At 64.4% G+C, this 15,973-nt stretch overlaps 2 protein-coding genes across 8 annotated transcripts; one reads left to right on the plus strand and one right to left on the minus strand.

The window, feature by feature from the left end:
- Positions 1-81: 81 nt before the first annotated feature.
- On the plus strand, positions 82-8,877 carry CSRNP2 (cysteine and serine rich nuclear protein 2). Of its 6 annotated transcripts, none has more exons than XM_080635545.1 (5): positions 82-161; positions 1,067-6,205; positions 6,611-6,870; positions 7,524-7,820; positions 8,061-8,877. In XM_080635545.1, exons 2-5 carry the CDS (start codon positions 5,851-5,853, stop codon positions 8,817-8,819), a joined length of 1,671 nt encoding a protein of 556 aa, XP_080491671.1. In that variant the 5' UTR covers positions 82-161; positions 1,067-5,850; the 3' UTR covers positions 8,820-8,877. The 6 variants fall into 6 exon arrangements, with proteins under 6 accessions (XP_080491671.1, XP_080491673.1, XP_080491672.1 ...); XM_080635547.1 differs by having other exon boundaries at positions 1,743-6,205; XM_080635546.1 differs by having other exon boundaries at positions 87-161; positions 1,527-6,205.
- A 584-nt stretch (positions 8,878-9,461) lies between these two features.
- Positions 9,462-15,737, minus strand: LETMD1 (LETM1 domain containing 1). 2 transcript variants are annotated; one of them, XM_080635443.1, is made up of 9 exons: positions 15,376-15,737; positions 14,809-14,960; positions 14,602-14,717; positions 14,403-14,485; positions 12,907-13,093; positions 12,709-12,810; positions 11,623-11,775; positions 11,448-11,544; positions 9,462-10,950 (listed from the first exon to the last, which is right to left on the minus strand). In XM_080635443.1, the coding sequence occupies exons 1-9, from the start codon at positions 15,459-15,461 to the stop codon at positions 10,880-10,882; spliced, it is 1,047 nt and encodes a 348-aa protein (XP_080491569.1). In that variant the 5' UTR covers positions 15,462-15,737; the 3' UTR covers positions 9,462-10,879. The 2 variants fall into 2 exon arrangements, with proteins under 2 accessions (XP_080491569.1, XP_080491568.1); XM_080635442.1 differs by having other exon boundaries at positions 11,448-11,775.
- Between the last annotated feature and the right edge of the window lie 236 nt (positions 15,738-15,973).

Here is a 15,973-nt window from a genome sequence, read left to right on the forward strand (position 1 = left end):
GAGGGAGGTGGGCGGGGCGTGCGCCACCACGTGACGCGGGGTATATAAGGGGCGGCGCTGCGCCCGCGGCCCCATTGTTGTCGGCGGTCGGCGGCGGGGCGGGCCCGGCCCCTGCGCGCGCCCCGGGGAGCCGCCCCCGCCCGGCCCCGCCCCGGGACCCGGTGAGTTGCGGGGGGGGGAGGGAGGGTCCGGTACCGGCGGGGGGGGGGGGCACGGGGCGGCCGCTCCCTCCGCGTGCACCGGGGAATGCAGAGGAGGGGGGGGCCTCGGAGCCGGGGGAGCTGCAGGGGATGGGGAGGGCCTGTAGGGGGATGAGGGGGTGTCTGTAGGGGATGGGGGCTATAGGGGATGGGGGAAGCTTTGCATCTTGAGGGGCTATGGGGGATGATGGAAGGCCCCAGAGCTGGAGGGGTTCTAGAGGGGCCTGTAAGGTATAGGGGGGCCTTTTCTGGCTGGGGGCTATAGAGGATGCAGGGGCCTGCAGGGCACGTGGGCCCAGCTTCCCCATGGAGAACCTATGGGGGGGCCTGACAGCTGGGGGGGGCTGTTGGGGTGGTGCCTATGGAGGATGTGGGGGACCCTGTCAGCTGGGCTCTCCCCTCCTCTGTGTTCTGGGGACCTGTAAGGGATGTGGGGCACCTATGGAGGACATGGGGTGCCCTTAAAGCTGCTTTGTCCTCTAGCTGGGGTCTATAGAAGGTGTGGGGGTGAGGTCTTTACACGTGGGGGGCACACTGCAGGGTATAGGGGAGTTGGAGGGTTACGTGGGTCCCCAAGGAGCAGCGTAGCGGTAGGGCCCACCAGGGTGGTGGGAAGGAGCTGATGAGGAGGAGAAGGAGGATGATGGTGGTTGGATGTGCTGGAGGAGGAGCCGCCATTGTGGGGGTCCTGCTCTGATGTCCCCAAAGGTCATTGGCTGCCCCCATTGCAGGTGCTGGGAGGGGAAGGCAGGTACTGGGGTGATGGTGTTGGGCCATGGTGGGACCTCCAGCAGCCACGATGGAGGCTCTGCAGCCCAGCCCTCGCTGCACCATGGCCCTGACGCTCCGCGGGGTTATCTCGGTAGGAGCCAAGGTCTGGTGCTGCCCACGCTCACCCTCGGGAGAGCTCCTCCATCCAAGAGCCACGGCCGTGTCCTCCTGCCCTCCCCTTGCCCTCAGGTGTTGGGAGCAGGGGAGCCCTGAGAGCAGCTCCAGTGCCTAAAGGGGCTGCAGGAAACCTGGAGAGAGGCTTTGGACAAGGGCCTGCAAGGACAGGCCAAGGGGAATGGCTTGAACCTGCCCGAGGGGAGACTGAGATGAGCTCTTAGGCAGAAGCTCTTCCCTGTGAGGGTGCTGAGGCGCTGGCACAGGGTGCCCAGAGAAGCTGTGGCTGCCCCATCCCTGGCAGTGTTCAAGGCCAGGTTGGACACAGGGGCTTGGAGCAAGCTGCTCCAGTGGAAGGGGTCCCTGCCCTGGCAGGAGTTGGAGCTGGAGGAGCTTTAAGGTCCCTCCCAACCCAAACCAGGCTGGGATTCCATGTTCAAGGTGTTCTGTGGAGCCTCCCTTATGACTCGATCCTGATGACGGGCAAAGGGCCCCAGTGGGTCTTTTGGGATCAGCCCTTTCCATAGCACCCGCCAGACCCTCCTCGGGATTGGAAGCTGTCCCCACTGCAATGGGCACCAAGGGGGGTTCGGGGACACCCCAGCTCTGCTGCTGCTGCACCGGGACCTGCACCCCCTTCCCTCGTGTTGTCATCAGTAGCGGCACCAGCGGAGGGAGGACAAAGCTGGTCCCTTACTGAAGGTCCAAGGCCTGACCCAGGCGGAGCTGGGATCTGCACTGTGCCGATGGCCACAGCATCCTGAGACCCAGCAGATCCATGGCTGCAGAGGCCGAATCCTCGGGGAAAACCTCCGACAAGCCCAAGCGCCGAATTCCTGGTGGTGGCCACGCAGGCTCCGTTCCATCCCCACCGGGGGGGGAAGAATCAGCCCCATTCCTGGGCTCGTCAATAGGAGCTTGTGCCCTCATTCCTGGCCTGGGATACGCCTGGATTTGTCGCACACAGGCCGGGAACAGCGTGTGCCATTTTCCCCAGCTCCTGCTTTGATTCTGCAGCGATAGCAAATGTGAGCTTCCTTTTCCTTTATGTGCTTCCCTGTGCCTGGACCCTTCCCACGAGGTGCTGCTCCCAACCCAAAGCCCATCCTGGTGGCCATCCCGGAGGAGGTGAGCTGCTTTCCTTGCTCTTTGGAGGAAGCGCATGGAGGGTTTGGATTCGGCTTCTCCATAGGCTCCTGTTTGCCTTCCCTGGGAATACGGGCCTGAATCCCCCTTTGGGGGGCTCCAGGCCGATGGTGGGAGCTGCTTTGCTGCTTGCTGGGAAGCACTGGAGGGGTTTCTCCTGTGGGGCTCTGCAGCGATGCTGCCGTGTCATCCCGGCAGCGCTATTCCCGCTGCATCACGGGGATGGAGCCGAGCTGGGGGGGCTCTGCTGAGGGGAAGCCCCTTTTTGGGTGGCTTTCACCCAGGGATGAGCCCTTTTCCAGGGGGGAATACAGGGAATTGCAGCCTGGCTCCTGCCTTTGCTCTCCAGTGTCGGCTTCCCAGGAGATGCTGAGCCCTGCGACGGAATAAAATGGGCTCCTCCGGTTATTCCTTGATGGTTTTTCTCCTGGCTTTATCCTGTGTTCCGTGATCTGGTCCTTAATGCACCAGGATGGGGTCCGGCTGCTGCTGCTGCTTGGCCCGGGGGTGCTCTCCCTGTGTGGATCTGTTTCTTCCTGCTCTCATGCAGTTCCCACCCTTTCCTTATCCGGCTGCTGGGATAATCCCACATCTCCATATTCGACCCCTGTGATACCCCAGAGGCCTTGTCAGGATCCGCTTTTGCCTCTTGCTTTTGATGGATTTAAACCATTCCCCACCAAAAACTGGGGCTCCAGGGATGTGGTTGAAGCAGCTTGCAGAGAGGAGGGAACACAAGGAGGGAATTCTGGGCATCATCCAGGTTGCTTGGGCCTGGAGCGTGGTTTTTAGGGAGCCATCACCAGATCCATGGGATGCAGGATGCTCAGAGGGTGATCACCGATCGCTCTGAAGAGCTGGAAGTAAAGGAGCTCATGGCTCTGGAATTGCTCTGTCGATGGAGGAGGAGCCCGGCAGCGCATCCGACAGGGATCAAGGATCATTGGAGGCAATGCTGGAGGCGGAATGAGACTCATCAGCGGGTCCTGGACCACTGCAGATCCATCGGCATCAGCGAAGGAGCTTTGGGGCGCACAGAGCAGACCTCATGCCGGGATGCTCCTGCCCTTCCTCCTCTCCTGGAAGCAGGGATACAAACCATCCTGGTGATGATCTGGGCTCGTTCATCAGCCTTGGATGAGCCTCAAGCCTCGGGTTTTCCCAGTCCCACAGTGGAGCCCCGGGGCTGGACCGGCTCTGGGGCAGGAGGCTCTCCGACCACCCGAGTCCCATCTCTTTCCTACCTCCCTCCCTGCTCCCAGAGGCAATTCCAGCAGCAGCTCTTTGCTTCCTCCCTCTTCAAGCCTTACGTGAGGCAGCCCTGACCTGCAGAGCAGGTCCGAGGCCAGGGTGAGGGTCTCCTCTTCCCTCCAGCGGCTCCAGGACTTCTCCCTGCTCCGTGCTGGGTCCTTGGGAGGTGCTGGGCCCTGCTGCACCCTGTCCATTCCCAAAGCCAGAAACCACCACAAGAAGGATCATTTGAGCTAATAAAGGAATTTAAGTGCCCTTTGCTGCACACAGGGGCAGCTGCTGCTGTGCTGGGGAGGAGGAGGATGCTCACATGGGAAGGGAGCTTCCGCATTGGAGAAGTAAAATGAAATCTGATGGATCCATCCAGATGGATCGACCCCTCTGGTGGGATCCAGATGGATCCATCCCAATGGAGATGAGCTCCATCCTGGTGGATCCATCCAGGGCTGGAGCCGGTCTCCATCCCCAGCCAGGGGGATGCTGCAGGTATTGTGCATCCCGCCAGCATCCCTGGTTTTCCTCACCGGAAGCACCTGATGGAGAGGGATTTGGGAGGATGTTTTGGAGCTTTGCTTTGGGAGGCAATGGGAGAAACTGCTGCGCTCCTTGGGGATCAGCTCCTTCCCAACCCAGGGCTGGTGAAGTTGGCTGGGACCCTGGGGGTGCAGACATGGGGCAGGTTTGGGGTGATGGAGGCAATGGAACAAGGGGAGGGCTGCAGCTGCGGTACCCGCACATCCTTTGTGGGGCCGGAGGTGGTCACCAGGGGATGCAGAGCCCTTGTCCTGGTGCAAGCAGAGCCTCCCACTGCCCCTTTACCCCTGCATCGCCTCCAGGGTCCCTGGGTTCCATGGGATCAGCTGGGTTCCGCAGGGAAGCCCATGGTTCCTTTAGAAGCCGGTTTCTCCGTTGCCATGAGAACGGCGGTTGGAGAGGAGGGAGCAGGGAAAGGAGATGCGGCTGCACAGCCCAGGGTGTCCCAGGGGCATTCCCGATCCAGCGTATCCCGGGATGGGCACAGGCGATGCCCTGGGCTCAGTTCAAAAGCAGAAGCTGCTGCTGGTGACCGGGGATTGTCGAGAGGGCGATGCCTGCTCATGGGCTGCATGAGGGGATGAGCAAGCCTGCAGTCAGTGGCAGATGACACCAGATCGGGTGGGAAGCTCTGCAGAGGGATCTGGCCAGGCTGGATCCATGGCTGTGCCAATGGGATGAGGTTCCAGAAGGCAAAGGGCCGGGTCCTGCACTTGGGCCACAACAACTCCATGGAATGCTGCAGGCTGCAGCTCGAGTCCTGTGCTCAGCTCTGGGCCCCTTCACTGCAAGAGAGACCTTGAGGGGCTGGAGCGGGGCCAGAGAAGGGCAATGGGGCTGGTGCAGGGCCTGGAGCCCAAGGGTGATGGGGAAGGGCTGAGGGACCTGGGGGGTTCAGATGGAGAAGAGAAGGCTCAGGGGGGACCTGATGGCTCCCTACAAGTGCCTGAGAGGAGGATGGAGCCAGGAGGGGCTGGGCTCTGCTCCCAAGGAACAAGGGATGGGACAAGAGGAACCGGCCTCAAGCTGCACCAGGGCAGGTTTAGATGGAGCTGAGGAACAATTCCTGCCCCAGAGGGTGCTCAGGCATTGGAACAGGCTGCCCAGGGCAGGGCTGCAGGCACCAGCCCTGCAAGGGTTCACACCCCGTGGAGACGAGGCCTCAGTGCCATGGGGCAGTGGTGGCCTTGGCAGGGCTGGGAACGGTTGGACTGGATGAGCTTGAAGGGCTTTTCCAACCTGCTTGATTCCGTGGCTGTGCCATAGAGGGACACTCGCTGGTCTTCCCACGAGAGCATCATCTCTCAGATACTCCTCACCCAAGCTGGAGCCCAGCACTTCCCAGGATCCATGGAGAAGCTGCCTTGTTTGGAGCACGGCGGCATTAACAAGGGGCAGGGAAATGCCCAAGGCTCTCACAGCAGGATCCTCCAGCAGCTCATTCCCTTCCTACATGGAGACCTCAGAGCAGCTCCAGAGCCTAAAGGGGCTGCAGGAAACCTGGAGAAAGGCTTTGGACAAGGGCCTGTAGGGACAGGCCAAGGGGAATGGCTTGAACCTGCCCGAGGGGAGACTGAGATGAGCTCTTAGGCAGAAGCTCTTCCCTGTGAGGGTGCTGAGGCGCTGGCCCAGGGTGCCCAGAGAAGCTGTGGCTGCCCCATCCCTGGCAGTGCTCAAGGCCAGGTTGGACACAGGGGCTTGGAGCAAGCTGCTCCAGTGGAAGGGGTCCCTGGAGCTGGATTGGAGCTGGAGCAGCTGCAGACATGGGGGTGATGGGCTCCCCTTGGGGAGCCGCAGGAATGCAGTGGGGTTCAGAGGCATTCTCCATGGAGGGATGGGGGAAGCTGCTCTCAAGAGCCACGTGAACCTTTCCCGGTTATCCCAAGTGCTGTTGGCTTATCCCAGATGCCGCGGTCGCTTCTTGCCTTCCCCACAGAGACACCCGAGGGCTGCGGGCAGGGGCTGGCGCCGCGGAGGAGCTGCTGCTGAAGCGCTGGCCCCATCGCTGGCCACCGGCTCCCATGCGAGCCACGGCCAAATGGACGCGATCCCGAGCGCCGGCGTCAAGAGGAAGTTCGAGGATGCGGACGTGGGCTCGGCGGGCTCCAACTCGGACGACGAAATCTCCAACAGCGACAGCGCCGACAGCTGCGACAGCGTCAACCCCGCCAGCTCCAGCGGCTTCCGACGTGAGTGGCCGGCGCCGCGCTGGGCTCTGGGGCTGCTCTGCCCTTCCCCTCTGCCTCCCTTCATAGCCCTGTGGTGATGAGCAGGGCCGGGAGCGTGGGGCACACCAGACCTTGGGCAGTTCCCGGTGCCAGCCCCGTTCCTGTTGGCCGAGCTCCATCCTGGAGCTTTCCTATCCCAGCATTCGCCCTGCCGGAGCGTTTCGCTGCCTGCACGGGTGCTGGTGCTGAGGGGCCACGGGGGGTGCTGGCCTTGGCCTCGGTGGCACCGGGGCTCATCGCTCAGCCCCCAAAGGGACTCAGCACCACCCAAAGCACGAGCTCAGCCCCGTCCTGGGAGCCCAGCGGGGTGCAAGGTCTGGGGGGGTCTCTTGGCTCCTGTGACCCCCCCCATTGCCTGCCCCGCAGCCACGTCCATCCTGAAGCGGCAGAAGCAGCTGGGCAGGAAGAACGTGCGCTTCGACCAGGTCACCGTGTACTACTTCGCGCGGCGCCAGGGCTTCACCAGCGTCCCCAGCCAGGGCGGCAGCTCGCTGGGCATGGCCCCGCGCCACAACTCCGTGCGCAGCTACACCCTGTGCGAGTTCGCGCAGGAGCAGGAGGTGAACCACCGCGAGATCCTGCGCGAGCACCTCAAGGAGGAGAAGCTCCACGCCAAGAAGATGAAGGTACCGGAGGCAGCGCCTGAGCAGGGGCTCCGGGTCCAGCCTGGGGCGGGGGGGGGGGATCACCCCCATGGGTCTTTTACCTCTTCCCGTGTCCATGGTGCTCCTGGAGCTGCCAGTCGGGGAGCAGGCAGCGGTGGGCTCCGGGTGGCTCTGCCTGTCCTCCAGCCCATCCTTGGGCTGGGTCTGCTCCGCAGGGCCCGTGCTGGGCTCTCGCTGCCCGGACACCCGGGTTTGGGTGAAGCGCTGTGGATCCAGCACCCAGCTCCCTCTTGCACTGCTCGTCCGGAGGCCACGGACCTCTCCGTGTGCCGGCTTCCAGAGGGCTGGGACGGCCGTGAGCCAGGCTTTGGGGGTGTTTGAGTGCATGGAGCTGAAGGCACGATGCAGGATCCAGCTCTGGCCCCTCAAGTCTTACTTTCCCAGGGGTCACTCGTGTGGGATCCCGGTGTTTTCAGCAGCCGGGACCTCTTGTTATCCCATTGCTTGCAGCGCACAGCGGAGGGGAGCTGGAAAAGAGGGATTCCCTGCTTGGAATTCTCTTTTTCTTTCACGTTTCCCTGCTCCCTTCTCCCATGAGCTGGGGGGGGGCAGGACCGGAGGGGAGCGGGATGCGGGATGCGGAGGATGCTCAGCCTTTGCCCTGCCACCCGCAGCTCACCAAGAACGGGACAGTGGAGTCGGAGGAGGCGGACGGGCTCACGCTGGAGGACGTCTCGGACGATGACATCGACGTGGAGAACGTGGAGGTGGACGATTACTTCTTCCTGCAGCCGCTGCCCACCAAGCGGCGCCGGGCGCTGCTGCGCGCCTCCGGCGTGCACCGCATCGACGCCGAGGAGAAGCAGGAGCTCCGGGCGATCCGGCTCTCCCGAGAGGAGTGCGGCTGCGACTGCCGCCTCTACTGCGACCCCGAGGCCTGCGCCTGCAGCCAGGCCGGGATCAAGTGCCAGGTGAGCTGGGGCTCCGGGTGGCAGCTCGGGAAGCTCTTCCATGAAGGTGGTGGGACACGGAATGGGTTGAATGGAGGAGCTGCGGCTGCCCCGTCCCTGGCAGCGCTCAAGGCCAGGTTGGGAGCAAGCTGCTCCAGTGGAAGGTGTCGGTGCCCATGGCAGGGGGTTGGAGCTGGGTGAACCTTAAGGTCCCTCCCAAGCCAACCGGTTCCATGGTTGTGTGCTGCATCCCCCTGCCAGGTGGATCGCATGTCCTTCCCCTGCGGCTGCTCCCGGGATGGCTGTGGGAACATGGCCGGTCGCATCGAATTCAACCCCATCCGCGTGCGGACTCACTACCTCCACACCATCATGAAGCTGGAGCTGGAGAACAAGCGCCAGGGCGGGCGGCCCCCGGTGCCCGAGGAGGCCGCATCCGGCGCCGCTCACGGCTGCAGCAGCGCGTGGCCGCAGCCCGGCGAGACCCAGGACTTCCAGGAGTTCATGGCAGAGAACGAGTCGGCCGTGATGCACCTGCAGACGGCCGAGGAGCTGGAGAGGCTGAAGGCTGAGGAAGACTCCAGCAGCGGCCCCGGCGTCGAGAGCTTGGGCGTCTGCATCCTGGAGGAGCCCCTGGCCGTGCCGCAGGGCCTCTGCCCGGCGCTGGCCGCTCCCATCCTCATCCAAGCCCAGTTACCTCCGGGCTCGTCCGTCCTCTGCTTCGCCGAGGGCTCGGAGCCGGCGGCCGCGGCCGAGCAGCCCTACTTGAACGATGGCTCCGTGCTCTACTACCCGGTGGGGCCGGGCTCCAGGGGTGATGGTGCCCCCCCCGAGCCCCCAGCACCGTCCTGCGTGGCCGACAAGGAGCTCAGCGTCCTGCCCGGGGCCGGGGCCGCTCCCAGCCGAGCTGCCAGCAAGGGGGAAGCAGCCAAACCCCCTCCGTCCCCCCCTGAGGCTGCAGCATCCACCGGGAGCTCGGTGCCAGCGGAGCTGGTGCCGGAGCCGGTGCTGCCGGTGTGAGCGAGGCCCCCCCTCGGTGCTCCGTTATTTATTGACAATAAGATTTTATGGACCAGCAGCGGCCACTGGTGGTTATTTACAGGGTGCTGGGGGGGGCATCGGCATGGTCCCGAGGATCTGAACCCATCCCATTGCTCGGTGCAGGCCGGTGGCCGCTTGGCTCCTGGGTGCTGGACCTGGAGCCTCCCTCTTCCCAGGGCAGCTCCCTCCTGTCCCTTTCCAGCTGCAGGAGAGCTCTGCCCTGGGGGGGGTAACTGAAAACCCCCATTTTCCCTCTGGTTCCATCTCTTTAATGGATGCTCACCAGCCCCTGCGGCCACCCAGCACCTCCCGGGGATGTTCCCCCTTCCCTGGGGCCGGTGCTGGGCTCAGGATGGACGGGAAGGACCCGGAGCCAGCGGGGGGGTGCTCATTGCATCTCTCCTCTCTGTTGTCCCAGCCCTTTCTGGATGAGCAAATCCCATCTTCGTAAGGAGAGAATTGGGAATTGATGGGAGCCCCCAATGCCCATGCGATTCCTCTGCTGCCGGGGTCGATCCAGCACAGCCCCGTGGCTGCTTCTCCTTGGGAAGCAACCCTGGAGCTCGATGTTCCCAAGGGAAGCATCCCAGCTGGAGAGCAGGGGAGTTCCATGGGGGTCAAAGCGCTTTGCTTGGGGGCTGCCGTGGTTGAAGGCTCCCGGTGGTCACCTCCCGCTGGGAACAGGGCCTTAAAGGGGGTTTGGTGCTTGGGGAGCGGGTCCGAGCCCCTGGGCCGAGGAGGGGAAGGGAAGGGGCTGTTGGTTTGCACCCCAGGGGCTCCACGCCCGGCCCCAGCTCCCCAAGGCTCCACTGGGGAGGCTCAGGAGCCTGATCCCGTGGTGATCCCCATCCCCACGTCCCTTCCCAACAGGGACGGGACCCGGAGCCGAGCTGCGCAACCAGAGCAAGCAGTGACGCTTGAACGGCTCCAGGTCTTTATTTCCCCCTTCCTGGGTTGCTCCCCCTTGGGCAGGAGCACTCGGGCACCTCGACCCACCGGGATTGGCTCCTGCTCCTGCTGCGCTCTCCCTGGTCCATGATTCTGGGCTTGGCCGAGCATCCCCCCCGGTCCCTGCTCCATCCGGCACCGGCTCAGACCCCATCAACCCAGCCCCAACCTGGTGCTGCCGGAGCTGCGGCGCCTCGGCCCGGTTAAACCCGGGGCAGCTCCCCCCTCGCCCTGCTCCCTGCCTGGTGGTGGTTGAGGTCCCATTTCCCACCGGGAAGCCAAAGCTTGGCCTCTGTTTTTCCTTCCCAGCCCTTTCTGCTCTCCCGGTGAACGCTGGGTTCAAAGAGTGAGAATAGAAGGCTCCAAGTTGAGCAGGGCCTGGGGTTAAACCCATCCCGGGGAGCTCCCCTTGGGAATGGGGAGGGGCAGGGAATGGCGTTTGTTCAGCTTGGGGTGCACAGGGGGGGTTCCTACCCCTCCTTTGCACCATTCCAAGAGCCTGGCACTGGGACCCGGCCCAGGAGACGCTCGCGCCGCCGGCTTGAGTTGGGCTTTAATCAAACACTTGGGCACTGGGTTGGGGTCACTGACGGGGGGGTGTTGGGGGGGTCTCATGCAGGGAGGGGGCCTTGAACCCCAGAAGGCAGCGGGGGGCTGCCTCAGAGCCCCCAAAGCCGCCCCTGCGCAGGAGGCAGCAGCACAAAGCACAGGGGCCCCTTTCCCGGCTGCTCCCGGGGCGCAGGGGCTTGGTCTTTGCTTCGTCCCTCGGGGCCCTTTCTGTGTCCGAGACCGCTCAGAGCAGGGCAGGAGCTGGGGCAGGAGCCTCCGCACGAGGCTGAGCAGAACCGGCTGCTGCAGGCACCAAGGGCAGGGCCGGGGGCAGCTTCTCCCCTCCTGGGCTTGAAGGGTCCCAGGCTGGGGCTGAGCCCCACGGCACGAAGGGGAAGAGCAGAGCCAGGGCAGGAGGGGGGGGAGCCGTGTCCTTACCCCAGGGCAGCAGCTCAGGGTTGGGGGGTTCAACCCCCAGGGTGGGCTTTGGGCAGCACCAGGCTGGGAAGCGGCAGGGCCGGGGGGGGCCGCGGGCTCTCCCCTTACTCCTTGGGCCTGACGTAGTTGAGGGAGAGCAGGACCATGCTGTTGGCCAGGAGCGAGGCTTCGGAGGCTGAAACAGGGACACGAGCGGGGTCAGAGCCATGGAGCCTGGGCTGGGGTGGAAGGGACCTTCCAAGCGCCCCCAGTCCAACCCCCTGCGATGAGCAGGGACGACATCAACCGGACCAGAGCGCCCCAACCCCTCTGAACACGCTCATCCCGAGCTGCCGGTGCAGGGCCCCTCCTCACCCCCAGCCCCTTCTGCTCTGCTCTGGGTCCCCCATTTCCCTCCCAGCCCCATTCTCTTTCCCCCAGGGCTGGGATCTGCCACCCTGAGGTCGCTGTGGGCCAGGGGCACCCGGCCCTGGGCTGTCCCTTGGGGTATCCCCCATGGGCACATCCATGGCTAGAGCCAGCGCGTTCCTCTCAGGGACGAGGCCCCCAAGGGGTCCATGGGGCAGCGCAGACTGGGATAAAGCCACCGCTCACCCCGGATCTCCCCCAGGAATGAGCCCAGGTCCTTGCCCAGCCCCACGGGGCAGGAGCTGCCCCCCCAGCCACCGTCACCTTCCAGCCTGCAGGAGAGCCCCAGCCACTGCTCCAGCCACGTTCTGCACGAGGCCACGTCCAGCTGAGCACCATTGAGCCCCCGCAGGTAACAGGCCTGGAGGGCACAGGACAGGGTGCTCAGCACCAGGGCAGGGGTTGGGCTGAAGGGACCTGGGGGGGGGGGGGTCCTCACCGCTCTGAGCTCCTCCTCGCGGAGCTGCCCCAGGCTCAGGCGCTGCAGGGCCCGGTCCAGCTGCCGGATCTCCAGCACGTGGCTCCGCAGGCGATGGCGCAGGATGGGGGCCGGCAAGTGCGGGGTCAGGAACAGGACCCGGCTCAGGGCTTTCTGAGGAGGGAAAGGGGACAGAGCCCCCCCCACAGCGGGCGTTGGACCCGTCCGGGCAGGACCTGGAGCGCGCGGAGCCTCTCCCAGCCGTGACCCACATTTCCATCCCCTTTGAGCACCATCCCACACGGGATCCCTGTCCCGGCAGCGCAGGAGTCCAGAGCCACGAGCCCTGTTGTGGGCTGCACACGGGTGTTGGGTGTGAGTCTGGGTGTGGGGCGGCTCAGAGGCTGCCAACGGTGACCAAAGGACACACAAACAGCCTTGTTCCAGGGAATCCCGTGCTGGTTTGGGTTGGAAAGGACCTTAAGCTCATCCAGTTCCAACCCCCTGCCATGGGCAGGGACACCTCACACTAAACCATGGCACCCAAGGCCTCATCCAACCTGGCCTTGAACACCGCCAAGGATGGAGCATTCACAACCTCCCTGGGCAACCCATTCCAGTGCCTCAGCACCCTCACAGTAAAGAATTTCTTCCTTAGATCCAATCTAAACTTCCCCTGTTTCAGTTTGAACCCGTTACCCCTTGTCCTGTCACTGCAGTCCCTGATGAAGAGTCCATCCCCAGCATCCCTATAGCCCCCTTCAGACACTGGAAGCTGCTCTGAGGTCTCCACGCAGCTTCTCTTCTCCAGGCTGAACAGCCCCAACTTTCTCAGCCTGTCTCCATACAGGAGCTGCTCCAGGCCCTGCTCATCCCCGTGGCCTCCTCTGGACTTGTTCCAACAGTTCCATGTCCTTTTTATGTTGACGGCACCAGAACTGCACCCAACTCAACATTCCGAGCTCAATCCAGTTGCTCCAAGCATCCCCGCGTTTCCAGGGATGGAGCATCCAGCTTCCCATCCCCAACCGGACCGGGTTGAGGGCACACCCCCCAGCTGAGGGGCAGAGCAGCAGCACGGGGCTGCAGCACAGAAGCCAAACTCACCACGTGGGAGACCTGGAGCTGGTTCAGAGCCAGGGCAGGGCCCGAGAACACCGCTCTCACTGCGCACAGCTCGGCCACGCGGGGCTGGGAGCCGCGCTGCACCTGCAGGAGCACAGAGCCCGGGGCCAGCACCTCCCCTGGGTGCCCTCCCCGGGGTGGCACAGCACGAGCCTGGCACCGGCCCCGCTGATGCTGTACCTGGGAGCAGAGCTGCTGCAGGCGGGACTGGAGCTGGCGGTCGGGCAGGGCACGCGCTGCCTGCGCCAAGCTCTCCAGCACAGCCGGGTAGGAATCCCTGCGGATGGCGTCGTAGGTGTCCAGGAACTCAACCTGCTGCTGGGGGGTCCAGAAGTGGCGGATCAGGAGCTGGCGTGGGAAGAAATACCTGGGGGAGGAGAGGAGAGAGGGATGCAGGGGGGGGAACTGAATGGGATGTGAGCTCCTTCAGAGGGGGAGCTCGGCAGTCACAGTCCCACAGGCTGGGAAAGAGCTGCAAGCTCATCCAGTCCAACCATTCCCAGCCCTGCCAAGGCCACCCCTAACCCATGGCACTGAGGCCTCGTCCCCACGGGCTGTGAGCACTTGCAGGGCCGGTGCCTGCAGCCCTGCCCTGGGCAGCCTGTTCCAATGCCTGAGCACCCTCTGGGGCAGGAATTGTTCCTCAGCTCCATCTAAACCTGCCCTGGTGCAGCTTGAGGCCGGTTCCTCTTGTCCCAGCCCTTGTTCCTTGGGAGCAGAGCCCAGCCCCTCCTGGCTCCATCCTCCTCTCAGGCACTTGTAGGGAGCCATCAGGTCCCCCCTGAGCCTTCTCTTCTCCACCTGAACCCCCCAGGTCCCTCAGCCCTTCCCCATCACCCTTGGGCTCCAGGCCCTGCACCAGCCCCATTGCCCTTCTCTGGCCCCGCTCCAGCCCCTCAAGGTCTCTCTTGCAGTGAGGGGCCCAGAGCTGAGCACAGGACTCGAGCTGCAGCCTGCAGCATTCCATGGAGTTGTTGTGGCCCAAGTGCAGGACCCGGCCCTTTGCCTTCTGGAACCTCATCCCATTGGCACAGCCATGGATCCAGCCTGGCCAGATCCCTCTGCAGAGCTTCCCCCTCAAGCTGGTGTCATCTGTGACCTGACTGCGGGTTTGCTCCATCCCCTCATGCAGCTCAGTGACAAAGACACAAACCAGACCCGGCCCCAGCACCGAGCCCTGGGGAACATCCCATGGGACCAGCCCCCAACCGGATTTAGCTCCATTCCCCAGCACCCAGCCAGGATTCCAGCCTGTGCTCGAGCAGCCGGGTCTCCAGGAGAAGGCTGTGGGCAGCGGTGTCAGGAATGAATCAATGGGATCTGAGGAGGGAAACCAACACCCACAGACCCCGAGTGGGTCATGGGAGGAGATCTGCTCCTCCGAAGGCTGCGGGGAGCTTAGGAAGGAGTGCTGGGATCGCTGCTGTGCCCGGCTGGAGCTGGGGCTCTCACCAGGGGACACAAGGGAGCAGAAATGGAAACTAAAGGGATTTAGTGGGATTTAGCTCCGGAGTCAGGCCAGCTGGAAGGGAGAGGGATGTTGGGAGGAGTATGGAGACAATGAAAGATGGAGCGAGGGAGGGAGGGAGGTGTCTGGTTGGATTTATAGCTCTAAGAACCCCAGTTCCATGAAGTCTAAGATGGAGCCCGGAGGTCAGGGTCGTGGCCGTACTCACATGAGGATGATGACCAAGAAGTTGGCGAAGGGCGGGATGGCGATGATTCCAATGGGAACGGCCTTGATCAGGTCCCTCCGGAACTGCCTCCAAAACAAGCGAGTTCAGGATCCAGCACCAAAATCCCAAATTCCCAGTCCCGGGCGCAGCTCCCGATCCCCGTCCTGAGAGCGGGGCAGAGCCGGGGCCGGGGCCGTACCTGCCGCAGGCGCTCCATGTCCCGGTACGGCAGCTGCTGCACGCTCAGCCTCTGTCGGGCCATTCGGGAGCGGATGTCTCGGATCTCTTTCACTTCCAAGAAGAGCGCTTGGATCCCTGCTGAAGCACGGGGCAGCCTCAGCGTCTGATTCCCAGGAAAACCCCTCCGGCGGTGCGGGAGCACATCCTGCTGCCCCCCAGCACCCACCTCTGGTGAACGTGGAGTGGAGCACATAGAACCGGGGGAACGTGCGCTCCAGGAACCTCTCGTACCTCCTGTTGATGCGCTTCGCCGTGGAGACCAGAGCGGCCAGGATGGACCTGGAGCCGGCCTTTGTGGACAGGCAGCACCCTGGGAACCTGCAGCAAAGCACCCCGGGACTGATCCTGTCCCGCAGGAAAAGGCTCCGAGGAAAGCGGGGGCTGGCCCGGAGGTGGGCACTGAGCTGGGCTGGGCCTGAAGCCCCCAGAGAAGGGTTGAGGTGCTGGGACCCCCCCGTAGCCTGCACGGGCCCAGGCAGCCGCCTGTGACAGGGCTCGGGGAAGCAGCAGGGGTGGATCCCTCGGTGACTGCGGACGGTGCCTGTGTGGGGCGCGGTGCGGGCGGCAGCACGGTAAGGAGCGGGGCACTGGGAACAGGGAGCCCCGGGAGTCTATGGCCTGTCCGGCGTGCACGGGGGAGGCAAGGGCGGTAACGGGGAGGTGTGGTCGGTACTGGGTGCGGGCGCTGGGGCGGGAGCGGGCGGCCGGGGGGCGGAGGGGAGGCCTCGCTCACCTCAGCTCCCGCCGGGCGCTGCTGAGGCCGGGGCCGGGCCCGAGGCGCCAGAGCAGCCCGCGGTAGCCGGCCATGGACAGCGCCATCTTGACGGGACACCACCGGGACGAAGATCACGCGGAAACGTGGCCGCTGATTGGCTGACGGAAAAGCGACGCGGCCAGTCATGTGACCAAAGGCGGAAGTGGCCTCTCGGGGCCGTAGAGGACTGGGGTGTGCTGCGGTTGAGCTCTCCCCGCGTTACCGGTATCGCTACCGGTGACGGGGCCTGGCCCCAGCTCCCACCCTCACCGCCACCGGTTCTCCCTCTCCATCGCTGGTGCTAGCCCGGGGGCAGCGCCGGGCCCTGCCGGCCCGCCCCGTTCCTGGCTGGGGAAGCGCCGCCGGACCTTCCCGGTGTCCCCGCCACATGGCACCGGGGTTGGGGATTAAACTCCGGGGGTCCCTGCTCTGCCCCGGCCCCCCTGGCCCGTAGCGGGTCCAGGCCGATCCGTCCGTCCTTTCCTCCCCTGGACAACCCGCAGCCGAGCAGCACAACCGGTTCCGCCTGCGCCCGGGGCAGTTTCACGTGGGCCGTGTTTGTTCTCTCGGTCCCAAG

The sequence above is a fragment of the Psittacula echo genome (assembly GCF_963264785.1).
Source record: "Psittacula echo genome assembly, chromosome: 27".
NCBI lineage: Eukaryota > Metazoa > Chordata > Aves > Psittaciformes > Psittacidae > Psittacula > Psittacula echo.

Excerpts from the sequence above, each read along its gene's own strand:
- CSRNP2 (XM_080635545.1), top strand. The coding sequence starts at position 5,851 with ATGGGGGAAGCTGCTCTCAAGAGCCACGTGAACCTTTCCCGGTTATCC. Across the intron at positions 6,206-6,610 it reads CAGCTCCAGCGGCTTCCGAC|CCACGTCCATCCTGAAGCGG; the intron begins GTGAGTGGCCGG and ends CCTGCCCCGCAG. Across the intron at positions 7,821-8,060 it reads AGGCCGGGATCAAGTGCCAG|GTGGATCGCATGTCCTTCCC; the intron begins GTGAGCTGGGGC and ends TCCCCCTGCCAG.
- LETMD1 (XM_080635442.1), bottom strand. The coding sequence starts at position 15,461 with ATGGCGCTGTCCATGGCCGGCTACCGCGGGCTGCTCTGGCGCCTCGGG. Across the intron at positions 14,961-15,375 it reads AGCGCCCGGCGGGAGCTGAG|GTTCCCAGGGTGCTGCCTGT; the intron begins GTGAGCGAGGCC and ends GCTTTGCTGCAG. Across the intron at positions 10,951-11,447 it reads GCTCTCCTGCAGGCTGGAAG|CCTCCGAAGCCTCGCTCCTG; the intron begins GTGACGGTGGCT and ends TCCCTGTTTCAG.